Source organism: Entelurus aequoreus, linkage group LG19, assembly GCF_033978785.1.
Source record: "Entelurus aequoreus isolate RoL-2023_Sb linkage group LG19, RoL_Eaeq_v1.1, whole genome shotgun sequence".
In the NCBI taxonomy this organism is placed as follows: Eukaryota; Metazoa; Chordata; class Actinopteri; order Syngnathiformes; family Syngnathidae; genus Entelurus; species Entelurus aequoreus.
Window position 1 is genome coordinate 12,345,338 of NC_084749.1, and position 16,575 is coordinate 12,361,912.

General features: G+C 37.2%; 1 protein-coding gene across 15 annotated transcripts in view; it reads left to right on the forward strand.

Annotated features, from left to right (window-relative positions):
- The window catches only part of LOC133635116 (leucine-rich repeat-containing protein 7-like), a 396,315-nt gene that overhangs the window by 323,265 nt on the left and 56,475 nt on the right, over positions 1–16,575 (forward strand). For 13 of the 15 annotated variants that reach the window (XM_062027903.1, XM_062027904.1, XM_062027897.1 and 10 more), the window contains 6 exons: positions 144–213; positions 5,445–5,544; positions 7,493–7,617; positions 9,286–9,504; positions 11,104–11,226; positions 13,711–13,822. In XM_062027903.1, coding sequence (XP_061883887.1) covers positions 144–213; positions 5,445–5,544; positions 7,493–7,617; positions 9,286–9,504; positions 11,104–11,226; positions 13,711–13,822 — 749 coding nt within the window. The remainder of the gene's footprint in view (positions 1–143; positions 214–5,444; positions 5,545–7,492; positions 7,618–9,285; positions 9,505–11,103; positions 11,227–13,710; positions 13,823–16,575) is intronic. The other 2 variants (XM_062027898.1, XM_062027900.1) reach the window with 1 other exon arrangement.

Sequence of the window (16,575 nt, forward strand, 5' to 3'; positions counted from 1 at the left end):
TTTTCCAGTTGCTCTTACTGGCTGCAGTTGCTGTGGCAACAAGAGTTGCTATGGTTACGTGCTCTGCGGGCTGTACAGTACGTGGGCACAGGAAACATCTTAATCTCCCATTTGTGCTCCCCTCCCTCGTCTCTCATTGTCAGGTTGAAGAATCTACCGTTCACCTTTACCAAGCTGAAGGACCTGGCAGCTCTTTGGCTTTCTGACAATCAGGTAACTCTCCTTTCTCCCACACAGAACATTACAGCCAACAAACCTGCCACAAATAAGCCACATTTTGTTGAACTAAACAAACTTGCAGGTCCGGGCTCTCAGGTTTTCCCAGATTGGGGGTCAACAACCCGCAGCTCTTTAGCACCGCCCTAGGCTTTGTGGCTCCCTGGAGCTTTTTCAAAAATGGAAAAAGATGGGGGGAAAATATATTTGTTGTTTTAATAATGTTTCTGTAAGAGGACAAACATGACACAAACCTTCCTAATTGTTAGAAAGCCCACAAACATGCTTCACTGATGAGAGTATTTGTCAAGCGCCGTTTTGTCCTACTAATTTTGGCGGTCTTTGAACTCACCGTAGTTTGTTTACATGTACAACTTTCTCCGTCGCTGCCACAGAAAGACGTGTTTTATGCCACTCCTTCTTTGTCTCATTTTGTCCACCAAACGTTTTATGCTGTGCGTGAATGCACAAAGGTGAGCTTTGTTGATGTTGACTTGCGTGGAGTGCTAATAATCCATGCTACCATGCTATTTAGGTTAGCTGTGTGTACATATTGCATCATTATGCCTCGTTTGTAGGTATATTTGAGTTCATTGAATTTCCTTTACCTTTGTCCTCTGTGTATTTAATTTATATTTGCATGTCTCATGACACATTATCTGTATGTAATATTGGCTGCATTTCTGATTGTGTGCCATGTTGTTCCAGACCACAGCAAATGTTACCATGTTGTTCCAGACCACAGCAAACTTTACCTAGCTTGCAAAGATTGTAATAAATCCATTAGAAGAAGACAGCCTGTCCTGTCCTTTAACTTGGACACACACATCATACCTTAGGCAGTTTTAAGCCAGTCATTTCCAGGAGTTATCTCACTCTCTGAGACACTAACTTAATGTGTTGCCTTCATTATAAAACTTACATCGGGCTTTTAACTTTTTGCGGCTCCAGACAGATTAGGTTTTTTTTATTTTTGGTGCAATATGGCTCTTTCAACATGTTGGGTTGCCGACCCCTGTTCCAGACCATTGGCCTTGGTAAACTCAATCAATCAAAACTTTGATAGCACTTACACAGCCTAGTTGTAACACAAAATGCTTTACGCTAGCTAAAAAGGAAGAATACGAAAAGAAAACACTTGCACACACCAACATTGACAATAACAAAATGTTTCATGGTGCTGAGGACGTTAGCATGCTAGCTACGTGTACGTTTTATCCTAATAATAATGGATTTTGTTACTTGGCACCATCTTGGAAGTATGCTAACTGCTCCCATGTTAGCATGCTAGCGTTGTATGCTGGCATATTAGCAAAGTGTGTACATTTATAACCTAATAATCATGAATTTCCTTATTTGTCGCCATCTTGGAAGTATGCAAGCTGTTCATCGACAGTGGACAATTCCTAAAACTGTAGGCCCTTCATATGAAGTAAATATAAATATTATTTAATAAATCAATCAATATAAAATAGTAAGATTAACTGTAGTAATAAAAATAACAACAAAAAAATAGAACATAAAAGAAGTGTGAAGTGTTTAATAAGAAGCCTGATTGAAATTGGTGAGCCTTTCACCTTTTGTTTGTTTCTTTCGAGCCGATACGTATACAATATTTACAACCCAAATGTAACATCCACATTTACACCTTGTTCTTAAAAAATTTATTTTCTTTGCTACTGTTCAGCCCAAAAAGGAGTGTGAAGAAGAACAATTTGTAAATTCCCGCCCCATGGTCATATCACCTTAAATCAGTTGTGTCAAACGTACGGCCCGAGGGCTGGATCAGGCCCGCGAACAGGTTTTATCCGGCGCGCGGGATGACTTTGCGAAGTATAAAAATGAACCTGAAATTTTTGAATGAACAAAACAGCTGTTTTAAATGTGTCCACTGGATATTGCAATAGCAATTTTTGTATCTATGTAGATGATGCTACATATGTACAAAATAAACCACATGGTGTTAGTACATCAGTCGAGGAAAATGATCAAACTACATAAATAACATACTGTAATTTGATTTTGATATAATTTTTTTTATCTTGATAGATTGAAAATTAACACCAATGAGTTTGATGAACAACATCACATCATTTATTCAGAATATATAAATAACGACAATACAATGTTGAATACTAAAACCGCAACATGTAAGTGTAAAAAAAACAACATTATGATTTGTACAATTTCAGAATGTGCTTGTTCTATTTTTAAACAAAGAAAACAATCTGAAGTTGTCTTTATTTTTAGGTTATTGTGCCGTGGTTTTACCAGTCCTGCCCACTTAGGAGTAGATTTTTCTCCATGTGGCCCCTGATCTAAAAGGAGTTTGACACCCCTCACTTAAATGGTTACAATGCTTCACAAATACAATGACGATCAATCAGATTTCAAAACAAATACAAAGACAGTAATGGTTTATAAATGTCCTATAGTCGTAGATTCTTGTTTATACATTTCAGAAGAATTTTCCTTTAATGTTTTTTTGAATTTGTTGAAATTTGTACATTCTTTCAACTGCATTCCTCATTTATTCCAGAGTTTTACACCCTGCATAGAGACACAAAAATGTTTCCGGTTGTTCTTCACTCTTATGATCTTAAAGTTTGATATTCCAGGCAAGTTATATTCTCCATCCCTTTTTGTAAATAGCTTTTGGATGTTAACAGGTAGCTGGTTATTTCTGCCTTGTAAACAAATTATAGTGTTAAGTTTTTTTTCAATAGCAACGTTCTCTGCAGACCTAAGGCTGTCCGGCAGGCTGTTTCAACGTGGCTAAACACCTCTTCACCATTGTCGGTGCCAGAGGACCTCCGAGAAATTGAAGAATCAATAGTCGGGGGCACCAACCCCTAGTTGATTTGATAATTGAAGTGTATCAATTAGGGCTAATGCATAATCCTTCTCAATCTGATTAACAATTTTAACGCACTTAACCCATGTGCACCACAGAAAGATTTAAAATCCCACATATATTTGTCTAAGTAGTGCTACTGTTGTGCTAGCACAAATGTGAAGTTGAACCAGCAATTACAGGCTAGTTAACCAAATAAGTCAGTATGGAAGGCATTGGTGCTCTATTGAATATTTGAGTACAAAAAAAACATGACGGAACAGTCGACCAATTTAATACCACAAAAGCAGGTGCACATTAATGTGGATAAAAGTTTGTTTGTAATGGACATGATGTTAAAGGTGTGGAAAGAGAACTTTACTTTTTTTGGAATATTGTTCGTTCAGTCGTTGTGAGAGATTTTTTTTTTTGCAGTCTAAAGATTAAAAACGCTTGTAAAAGGCAGGTAACATTGCAGCTAATGGGAGCAATTTATTCTGCCTCTCAATCATTTTAAAAATGCATCCAGAAACCATCAACAATACTTCATTTACGTTACGTAACTTGTATAATAATCAAGCTGTAGCGACATTGATATTGTAAGAGCGAACACAGAGGAACTGTTTTTCTAGCTTAGCAACACATCGCCTTGCGACGGGATGCTACGGCATTAGCAAGAAGTAAGCTAGTTTCTGCACCAGCGGCTGATTGGCTTTTGAGTTTGTATTGCACAACACCATGCAATAGAACACCAATCTGTACTGAAAAACAATCATTCATATTATAGTGTCTGTAAAGTATTAACCCACATTTCATGTTTTGTTTACAGAGCTCGCTCAACAGTTTATGTGCAGTAGTTGGACTAACGAGCATGACGCGCTACATGCATCTTGATCAATATTATAGTGACTTAGTCGTCTCGATAAACAGTTGTCCGGTTGGTCAAGCTGGCCAGGGATGTTTTTTCCAGTTGATTTTTGGTACAAGATTTATCACTGCAGGGGGTTTGAGCGCCAGCAGTTTGTCTTTAGTTGTGATGCATTTTCTTTGAACAGTGTCTTCCTCTCCAGATACAAGAAGCCTTTTCATCGATAAAAAACATTGTGTGCCTTTCAGTGCAGCAGAAGCAAATTTCTGTCGGAATACTGTATCTTAGCAAGCTTCACACAGCCCCACTTCTTCAGCTTCTGTAACCTGTAGAGTGTCTTCCGTATATTTAAATTAAAAAAGATATGGTTGTGAATCCTAACTTGTCCAAAGATTACCAAACACAAGTTTGTTGCTGGAAGTACGAACGCAATTTTGTTAAAGAAAGTAGGAAGTGCGTTGCTATGAGCACTGAAATAAATCCGCCTAGGAAAAAATTACCAAAATACGGTAAATATTGTACATATACAGTACAGGCCAAAAGTTTGGACACACCTTCTCATTCAATGCGGTTTCTTTATTTTCATGACTATTTACATTGTAGATTGTCACTGAAGACATCAAAACTATTAATGAACACATGTGGAGTTATGTACTTAACAAAAAAAGGTGAAATAACTGAAAACATGTTTTATATTCTAGTTTCTTCAAAATAGCCACCCTTTGCTCTGATTACTGCTTTGCACACTCTTGGCATTCTCTCAATGAGCTTCAAGCACACCTGTGAAGTGAAAACCATTTCAGGTGACTACCTCTTGAAGCTCATCGAGAGAATGCCAAGAGTGTGCAAAGCAGTAATCAGAGCAATTTTGAAGAAACTAGAATATAAAACATGTTTTCAGTTATTTCATCTTTTTTTGTTAAGTACATAACTCCACATGTGTTCATTAATAGTTTTGATGCCTTCAGTGACAATCTACAATGTAAATAGTCATGAAAATAAAGACAACTCATGGAATGAGGAGAAGGTGTGTGCTAACTTTTGGCCTGTACTGTATATTGTTATGAACATGTCTGTTACTACAATACATACATACTTATAACATGTATATACAACGTTGATGGAGGTTTTTGAAGTTGTTTTAGAGGACTTTGAAGGTAACACAAAGAACTTACATTAGCCACATCTTACAGATGTTTTTTTATCTTTAAAATGCAAAAAAAATAAAAATAAATGATACATCTGTAATTTTGTCTCTCATAATGATTGTGAACCCTACGCAAAATTCCAAAAAAAGTGCAGTTCCCCTTTAATACACACGTTAAGTGGTACATTACCCTCTTTCTTGAGTCTAGTAAAATGAAGCACGATAGTTTTACAGCACTACCATCAAGACTTTAGTCCTGATCATATCTTTAAAGGAGAGTCAACAGCAGTGAGTGGGTGCATTGCTCCAAAAGCAGGACCAAAATGAGTGACAGTTCTTACTGGGATTTTAATATTATTGTCATATGTGTGTCTTTGCAGTCCAAGGCTCTGATTCCCCTGCAGACAGAAGCCCACCCTGAAACCAAACAGAAGGTTTTGACCAACTACATGTTTCCTCAACAACCTCGACATGATGAGGGTACAAGCCATTTGTGCGTGTGTGTCTGTGTCTGTGTCTACCCTTCTTGAGACATCAACAAGGAAAAGTACCTCCCATATGAGGACCGGTGAACAAGTTAGGACCGAAATCATGGTCCCAATGCGGAAAACCACTGCATCTAATAGAGAATGTCTCATTTGCACCCCTGGTGGTGAAATCGATCAAAATTAGGGTGGTCCCAAAAAGGAGGGATTTTTAAAATTGGCTGTGTGTCGGTTTTAAAAGTGCTCCCCCTCTGGTCAACATATGTAATAACAAGTGTGTGTAAGAAATTCAATTGGTCAAAATTAGTTTAAAAAATAAATAAATATATACTGTATATAGAGACATACTGTAATAACTTGAAGTAAATAATGAAGGTTAAAAACCAATTACCAACCAAAAATTAACCAAAAGCAGTCTTTTTTTCACAATGTGTCGACTTTTTTCTTATAAAATTGGGAACAATTTCTCATATTCTTTCTGTTTCTGTAATATTGCAATATGTTCTTATAAAATTATTACTTTTTATGTAAAATTATTACTTTTTTAAGTAAAATTATTACTTTTTAATGCAAAATGGTGACATTTGTCATATCAAATTCTGACTTTTATCACAATATTGTGTTGTAATGTAATGTAATGTTGTTCTTGTAAAACAGTGACATTTTTTGAGTGAAATGATGACTTTTGTCATAATTTTGCCAAGGAAAATTACGATTATTATTATAATATTGCCAACATTTTTAAGTTTTCTTTCTAAATTGTAACTTTTGTCGAGTAAAATTATGACTCTTTTCATAAAATTGCCAAAATGTGAAGCTTTTCTTGTAAAATTGCGACTGTTATTGTGTAAACTTTCAACTTTTATCATAATATTGCACAAATGTTCAGTTTTTCTTGTAAAATGTTGACTTGCTTTGAGTAAAATTACGACTTTTACAATAATACTGCCAAAATTCTAAGTTTTTCTTGTGAAATTGTGACCTTTTTCTTGTGAAATTCCAACTCATTTTGTGAATACAAATCTTTACATATCTAAAAAGGGGGCTCCTAAAGAGGGAGGCATTTTTCAGAGGTCTCAAGAAGGTAACAAATAAAAGAGAGAGTGTGCGCGTGCGTGTGCGTGTGTGTTTGTCTGTGAGTTGGGGGGCATTTGTAATATGATCAGGGACTAAATTGGGGCCTTAAGCATAATTACATTTTGAGGCCCCCCATTACAACCTTTTTTTTATTATTCACGTGATGACACTTTTTTTTTAGAAACCACACTTAAATTTAAGTGTATGTATTTTTTGCACAATAACAAGTAAGTTGTCCAATATGTTGTTTTTGTTTTTTGTTGGTGCAAAATAACAAATTGAACATAATTGAAAAAATAATTAACATATCTTCTTGAAACATTATGGTCGGGACTCTGTACCAGGGATGATGGGAATTTTTTTCCACGGAAATTCGACATTATATTTTTTTCACAAACAGAAATACATCTTTAAATAAATACATCTTTAAATAATTAAATGTGTCCTTAATTAATTGCACGTAATTAAATAAATAAATGTGTAAATGTATTTACTTTAAATTAAATTAAAAATAAATTATCTGATCATTCAATTATTGATTTAATGTAATTATTTATTTCAAGATTTGATTAAATCGTGAAAAAAATAATGAAATCATAAATTAATTAATGAAATCATGAAATAATTAAATCAATAATTAATTAAATGGTTAAATAATGCAATGTAATGTGAATTTTGTTTTAACTTTTTTAATCAAACTTTAATTTGATGCATATATTGTGCTAAAACAAAACAAAAATCCTCTCACTATTTATAACCGCACACATCAGCACGTTGATGTCCTATGAATTCCTACTAAATTGACTTAAAAATACGTTGTCAGTTTTACTTTTTTTTTCAGTTGATGCTCTTTTGTGTGTGTACAGATTATCAATCAGACAGCGACAGCTTTAATCCGACTCTGTGGGAGGAGCAGAGACAACAGAGAATGACTGTGGCCTTCGACTTTGAGGACAAGAAAGAAGAAGAAGACAACTCCGGGAAGGTCAAGGTCCGCCCCTTACTTTTGTGTCCTGTCTGTCCGTGTACATGTATAATATTTATGTACTGTATGTATGAGTGATGAGTGTATGTACAGTTGTCTACATGTTGTCTATTTGTATTTATTAGCATTTAACATCCTTTCTTTATTGGTTGGATGGAAGTTGCACATTAACATAACTGCTGTTTGGTATATGGAAATATAGCTTGCCTTTAAAAATCTTTCTTTTATCTTTAAATCAAATTTATTTTTTCCATTTGCAAACAAGTTTCTTCTTGTTTCTAATTTTGAAGTTGTATTATTTTGCGCCATGATGTTGTACTATATTGTATTGTAATCTACTGTAATGGTTTATGTAAATGTGTGAGAGTGGGTGTGATGTAGGGTCTGTGGAAGTGGTAGAGCAGTGTGTTTTTGTGTCTGTTGTACAAACCCCAAAACCAGTGAAGTTGGCGCATTGTGTAATTTGTAAATAAAAACCGAATACAATTATTTGCTTTTGGCACTAATACCCAATACCATCACAGATGCTGGCTTTTGAACTTTGCGCCTATAACAATCCGGATGGCTCTTTTCCTCTTTGGTCCGGAGGACACAACGTCCACAGTTTCCAAAAACAATTTGAAATGTGGACTCGTCAGACCACAGAACACTTTTCCACTTTGCATCAGTCCATCTTAGATGAGCTCGGGCCCAGCGAGGCCGGCGGCTTTTCTGGGTGTTGTTGATAAATGGCTTTCGCATAGTAGAGTTTTAACTTGCACTTACAGATGTAGCGACCAACTGTAGTTACTGACAGTGGTTTTCTGAAGTGTTCCTGAGCCCATGTGGTGATATCCTTTACACACTGATGTTGGTTTTTGATGCAGTACCGCCTGAGGGATCGAAGGTCACGGGCATTCAATGTTGGTTTTCGGCCTTGCAGGGATTTCTCCAGATTGTCTGAACCTTTTGATGATATTGCGGACGGTAGATGGTGAAATCCCTAAATTCCTTGCTATAGCTTGTTAAGAAATGTTGTTAAACTGTTTGACAATTTGCTCACGCATCTGCTCACAAAGTGGTGACCCTCGCCCCATTCTTGTTTGTGAATGACTGAGCATTTCATGGAAGCTGCTTTTATACCCAATCATGGCACCCACCTGTTCCCAATTAGCCTGTTTACCTGTGGGATGTTCCAAATAAGTGTTTGATGAGCATTCCTCAACTTTCTCAGTCTTTTTTGCCACGTGTGCCAGCTTTTTTGAAACATGTTGCAGGCATCAAATTCCAAATGAGCTAATATTTGCAAAAAATAACGTTTTCCAGTTCGAATGTTAAGTATCTTGTCTTTGCAGTCTATTCAATTGAATATAGGTTGAAAAGGATTTGCAAATCATTGTATTCTGTTTTTATTTACGATTTACACAACGTGCCAACTTCACTGGTTTTGGGTTTTGTATTTTATTCTACTTTGTGTTTTATGATTTCTGTATTTGTGTAGGGACCCCCTTGAAAACGAGATGCTGCATCTCAAAGGGCTATCATTAATTAAATTGAATATTACGATAGAAACTATTCCACTTGGCTTTGGTAACACATTTCCCTAACTAGTAATCTCAGATCAGAAAAGAAGCAGTAAATATGAAACATGTTCCTCGCTCTGTGTGTGTGATGGCCATTCCTCTTTTTAAATAGGTGGAGATAAACCTCAAACGCTACCCAACACCCTATCCTGAAGATCTGAAAAACATGGTCAAGTCAGTGCAAAGTCTTGTGGGTAAAAATATCCACACTGGACATGGGCACCAGCATCATCTTAGCACCGGCACTGCCACCTCAGCAGGAACGAACATGGAACTTACACACCACAGCAATGAACAATATGAACCACCATGGCCCCTCCCTCCTAAAGAGGTAGGAAACATACACAAATAATCCCGCACACACTCAAAAGGCATGAGCATCAAAATTACAGAGTAAAAATACCTCAATTTACGAACTTCGATGGTTCTTGAAAAGGCTTAGTAAATAAAAAAAAGTTTGTATGATTAAGCAAATTTCTCCACAAAAAACAATGCAAACTGCCGACACGCACACACACATTGTCACTAGCCCTGTGGTGCTCCCATAGGTTGAAGTCCATAAACTCCTTAGTTTTAACAGCTTTAACAATGATTAAGTATAACAATTAAAATTTACTTTCCCTTGTTGGTCAATCTTCTTGGCATGGTGTACAGCGAAAGGGGGAGCAGAACAACGCTGTGGATACTTCCAAATGTTTCAAATCACTAGTCCATTGCTTTTTTTCTCAAATCATATTGATCTAGAAAAACTACAAAACAATTTTAAAATGGCCTAAATACACTTAAAAGTACAGAAAGTAGCACAGCAGCTAACAGCAGCACTGCTATGTTGACTAAATGAGTATTTGAGATCGATCTGTGCTGTCGGGCACAGAATGATTGCGCTGCAAGACCCACAAGTAAGTAAGTAAGTAAGTACATTTTATTTATAAAGCGCTTTTCACAGATAAAATCACAAAGCGCTGTACAAAACATAGGTGAAATAAAACAATTCAATTAAAACAACAGGGGCAACATCATAAAAAGAATACAAAGTGGATTAAAATTGATAGTTAAAAGATGCATTAACTAGAAGCTTTACTAAAAAGAGAAGTTTTCAAATGTTTCTTAAAAGTGTCAACACAGTCAAGATCACGGAGGGACTGGTGCAAATTGTTCCAGAGTCCGGGAGCTATAGCCTGGAATGCCAGGTCTCCACGGGTTTTAAAACAAGTTTTTGGGATCTTTAGAAGACCCTGTTCTGAAGACCGGAGGCTGCGCCCTGAAGAGTCCATAGCATATCAGTGATGTACTGAGGGGCCCCACCATGCAACGCACGGACTGTCAGAACTACAATTTTACACTCAATGTGGAATTTGACTGGAAGCCAATGAAGACTGGATAAAATGGGGGTAATATGGACTGTTCTGGGTGCACCGGTCAAAAGTCTGGCAGCCGCATTTTGTACAGTCTGAAGTCTGTTTAGCATTGACTTGTTGAAAAGAGTGAAAAGAGAATTGCAATAGTCAATACGAGACGAAATGAACGCGTGAATGATAATTTCCAGATCCAAATTTAACAACAAATTTCTCACTTTAGAAATATTTCTCAGATGATAAAAACAGTTTTTGGTCAGTTGACGACAGTGACCCTCCAAAGACATTGACTGATCAAACACAACCCCAAGGTTTCTGAGGCTGCTTTTAACAGATGCACCCAGAGCACCAAGGTAGTTCTTGATCAGGGGGATCTTTTTATCAGGAGCAATTATCAGAGTTTCCGTTTCAGAGATGGATGAAACGTTTTTACAATGAGACAAGGTTTGTACACTAAAGTGTATTTTTATTCGGTCTGTGGTCCGTAAATCCAAAAATTTGTAAATGGAGGTTTCACTGTACTCTAATATTTGTGTTTCGTTAATAATGTGAAAATAAAAATGTGTGCTAATCAGGTAACAGACAGAGAGATGCAGGACTTCTCTCAGACTCAGTTGATGGACCAGGGACTGATGCATAACTCTGGCATTGACATTCCAAAAAGGAAGGACAAAGAGGACCTGACAGAGAGCTCAGAGGTTTGTGCCTCTATCACACACACACGAATATTCCAAATGGTTTGCAGGTGAATGTTGACTGGCAGAATTGTTTTAGTTTATTTCGTTTGGCTTAAGCGTAGTCGAAAAATGTTCAAATTGGGTTACTGATGGTGCAGTTGTGAATATCTGCTTATTATGGGCCAGTCCATGGTGTAGTTGTCCCCCCCCACACACACACCAATACATCCCGTTTCATGTGTCAGGTAAACCGCAAATAATCCCCTTTTTACTGTAAATCTCATTAGCGACTTTTCACACCCTAAAATAAGTCTACAACACTAAATAAACAAACACTGCACAGATTGAATGGTTAAGTCCATGGATCACCTTTGCTGGGGTCGGCTTGGGATCTGGTAGAGCGTCGAGAAGACGATCAAACTTGACTATCTAGAGGAAATTAACAAAAGGTTTTCGGAATTGAAGTTGGCAAAGGATCATGAATTGTTACTAATAATTTTTTGATTGACTCTAAATTTGTTGTGCTGGTGTCTGTACCTAATGCTACAGCTAGCGATGAATGGTGACATCATATTAAAGGTATTGTTTACAAGAATGTTTTGCAACATGTTTAGGTTCTGGTGCACGTGTTTCTGACAGCAGCCCTGAAGGCATTCATTGAAAGGCGTCATGTCAACTCTATGAACGAGGATATTGGTCTGTTCCAGATTGTCTGGGCAAAGAGCCATGTGCCATATTGTCCTCCAAAACCTGACCGCAAATCTGCTAAAGATGATGCATAGTGTGACCATCCCCCATTTCAGTTTGGCAATAGGACACTACTCTGGCTCATTCCAGTTGACACTATCCTGAAGTTGCCCTATGGCGCCAGTCTTCTCAAGATCAAACAATTTGACTAAATTTATTTCACTTTAGCTGGCACATGTACCTGATTTGTAGCACAGGGGATGGGATGCTGGAACCAAACAAAACAAGAGTCAGTAGTAACTAGGGATGATACTCGAAACCGGTTTTCCCGGTTGTTTGATAAGAAAAGAACCGAGTCCTCGGACTCGAATCCCTTTTTGAGAACCGGTACCCGTTATCAAGACCACTATAGTAAAGGAAAAGAGTTGATTCTTTATTCGAATCCCGTCCCGACCAGAAATGCTCCGTGGGACATCACAATAAATGACGTCACGTAGCTCAGTCATTAGGCGCAGATAGCGAAAGCAGGAAAACAATGGACGGGAAAAAGCGCTCCAAGGTGTAATAAAGTTCAAAACAAAAGCTATAATCCATCGAATAACTTTACTGAGAGATTTTAGCAGGGTAAAACACATGACGAACACTTTTACCACCAACCGGAAACATAGCAACGCACCTCCTTTACGGCAGCTGTCGCAACGTTCTTAAAACAACCGCAGCACATACATATATATATACAACATATCTCCCTTTTTTAACTTTTGTTTTTCTTTCCTTGTAAACAAAACAAAATCACACTGTATATGTGTTGTCTGTCTAATTATAAATAATGCAGACGAGGCGTGTTGGCTGAGTTCTTGACGTTTACTTTCACAGCGTGGCAACATGCAACACTTTTCGGGGCTACCGCGCATGCTTGTAACTCCCGTTGCATGCTGGGTAGTGTAGTTGTTATATTCTCTAGCTCATAACATTTTTACCCCATAAAGAAATAATGTTAACTCAATAAAGTGTATTTCTTTTTTTAGCTTTAACTTTTCATTTATTAGCATTGTAACCACATTTGCAAACAACTTTTCTCTTCATAGAATTTTCTTTCAATAAAGAAATAAAGTGCAAAAATGTCAAAGCATCATAACAAACAGTTATGTCAAATAGCAGCAGAAGTGCACTTTTTGGAGAGCTGTATTATTTTCAGTTTTGTGCCCAAGGGACTGATTTTATTTAACACTATATTATTATTTATACACATGTAGTGATCACAGAGACAGGTTGTTTTTGTGTTACTGTATATATTTGTTTTTCTGAAAAATCCCACTTAATATACTTTGGGTAACAACAGTCAATATTTATTTATTTTATTTTATTTTTTTAGGTGAGTAACAGTCAATATTTATTTATTTATTAGATTTTATTTTTTTCTTGTATAATAAAAGTGAGCTTTTGTTAAACCAAATATTGTGTGTTTTTTTCCCATATACAACAACCTATCTGGACTCGATAAGAGAATCGATAAGGAATCGGTTCGATAAGAGGATTCGATAATAGGCTCGAACTCGATAATTCCTTATCAAACATCATCCCTAGTAGTAACAGCAGAATTGGCTATTTAATGCAGGCAGTCACTATTTATCTGACATAAATGTTATTTTGGTCATTCCACAAATTCACATTTCTTCCAAATGTATTCATTTAAAAGAGACATAATTTAGCAAACCTATACATCTAAATCATTCACACAACGGTTTTCTATTCAAAGCCACAGTGGCTGTCCAGTGATGCTTGTCCCTGATTAACCTTATGATTGACTTCTTACAGGACTCAATGGGCGGCTCACCCAATGACATCCGCATATCTGACATGAGGCCCACCCTGGTAGAGCCACCGATTTACAAACCAAAGGTGGTGCTGCTTGGCAAGGACAAGAAAGGTGGCGTATCCCACTGAAACACATCAGTCATGAACACATTTAATCTGGTCTGTTATAAAGTGCTTCAGGCATGTTGTAACAGTGTCCATTAATTAGTCATGGTGCTACGCAGATTAGTTTTAGCACCGAGCACTGTGAGTAAGGGAATACTATAATGCTGCTCAGAATGTCTGAATTCAATATACCTGTTTGATCCCTGCTGATTATGTATGTTTACCCCCTAACAAGGATATGAATTGTCCATAATTGTTTTTTAGAGGGACAAAATATCAACCAAAAAAATCCAGAAAAAATAAATGTCAAAGTCAAATAACAAAATAATGTATATAGAGGGTATGCATTTATTTTTATATGATTACATGAGAAACGTTTTTAATCCTCAATCAACAACCAACATTTGTTGTACTCTGTAATCAAATCAAGAAGGGTTTTGTTCCAGTTCTCTTGAGAGATCTTCAAAACCTGGAAAGGTTTTGATGCTGTCTCCTGACAACTTATTGTTTTAGCTGCCTGCACAGATACTCTTAAAGGAGAACTGCACTTTTTTTGGAATTGTCTCTATCATTCACAATTATTATGAAAGACATGACGATGGATGTACAAACCCCGTTTCCATATGAGTTGGGAAATTGTGTTAGATGTTAATATAAACGGAATACAATGATTTGCAAATCCCTTTCAACCCATTTTCAATTGAATGCACTACAAAGACAAGATATTTGATGTTCAAACTCATAAAGTTTTTTGTTTTTTTTGCAAATAATAATTAACTTAGAATTCCATGGCTGTAACACGTGCCAAAGTAGTTGGGAAAGGGCATGTTCACCACTGTGTTACATAGCCTTTCCTTTTAACAACACTCAGTAAACGTTTGGGAACTGAGGAGACACATTTTTTAAGCTTCTCAGGTGGAATTCTTTCCCATTCTTGCTTGATGTACAGCTTAAGTTGTTCAACAGTCCGGGGGTCTCCGTTGTGGTATTTTAGGGTTCATAATGCGCCACACATTTTCAATGGGAGACAGGTCTGGACTACAGGCAGGCCAGTCTAGTACCCGCACTCTTTTACTATGAAGCCACGTTGATTTAACACGGGGCTTGGCATTGTCTTGCTGAAATAAGCAGGGGCGTCCATGGTAACGTTGCTTGGATGGCAACATATGTTGCTGCAAAACCTGTATGTACCTTTCAGCATTAATGGCGCCTTCACAGATGTGTAAGTTACCCATGTCTTGGGCACTAATACAACCCCATACCATCACAGATGCTGGCTTTTCAACTTTGCGCCTATAACAATCCGGATGGTTCTTTTTCTCTTTGGTCCGGAGGACACGACGTCCACAGTTTCCAAAAACAATTTGAAATGTGGACTCGTCAGACCACAGAACACTTTTCCACTTTGTATCAGTCCATCTTAGATGAGCTCAGGCCCAGCGAATCCGACAGCGTTTCTGGGTGTTGTTGATAAACGGTTTTCGCCTTGCATAGGAGAGTTTTAACTTGCACTTACAGATGTAGCGACCAACTGTAGTTACTGACAGTGGGTTTCTGAAGTGTTCCTGAGCCCATGTGGTGATATCCTTTACACACTGATGTCGCTTGTTGATGCAGTACAGTCTGAGGGATCGAAGGTCACGGGCTTAGCTGCTTACGTGCAGTGATTTCTCCAGATTCTCTGAACCCTTTGATGATATTACGGAGCGTAGATGGTGAAATCCCTAAATTCCTTGCAATAGCTGGTTGAGAAAGGTTTTTCTTAAACTGATCAACAATTTGCTCACCCATTTGTTGACAAAGTGGTGACCCTCGCCCCATCCTTGTTTGTGAATGACTGAGCATTTCATGGAATCTACTTTTATACCCAATCATGGCACCCACCTGTTCCCAATTTGCCTGTTCACCTGTGGGATGTTCCAAATAAGTGTTTGATGAGCATTCCTCAACTTTATCAGTATTTATTGCCACCTTTCCCAACTTCTTTGTCACGTGTTGCTGGCATCAAATTCTAAAGTTAATGATTATTTGCACAAAAAAAAAATGTTTATCAGTTTGAACATCAAATATGTTGTCTTTGTAGCATATTCAACTGAATATGGGTTGAAAATGATATGCAAATCATTGTATTCCGTTTATATTTACATCTAACACAATTTCCCAACTCATATGGAAACGGGGTTTGTATTTTTTTAATGCATTCTAAATAGTAAATAAACAAAAATAAAAGTCAGCTTACAATGGAGACAATTGGAGGTCCTCTATTCTGCCCATAAAACCAAATAAAAAAAACATCCAAAAAGCGCCGCCAATACTCCATTTACATGCCGTAACTTGAATATTGACCAAGTCTTAGTGATTGTGTTATTATAAGCGCTAACGCAGACAAACTATGTATAGCAGCGCCACGATAACAAGCTTGTGTGCCTATATTGACATGAGCTGCTCCCTCGCCTCGGTGCTCGTGAAAGTTTATTTTATATCATAAATATTGGCTCTCACCTTGATAGTAGAAGGATGAGGAAGTAATCCGACAAGCTTTGGCAGCCAATTGAGACCCGGAAATGGCGAGAAAGACACATTATCCCGAGGATAATGAGTCATTCTTCATCTAAACGGAAATATAACATGATTCTATTAGTCAGCATCTTAATGACAGCTGACATTGTACAGTAAGTGATGTTTTATTATGTTTGTTAGCCCTCATGAAGTCTGCAGTAAGTAATAATCAGTGATGTTGTTGAAGAAAAAAGCTAAAGT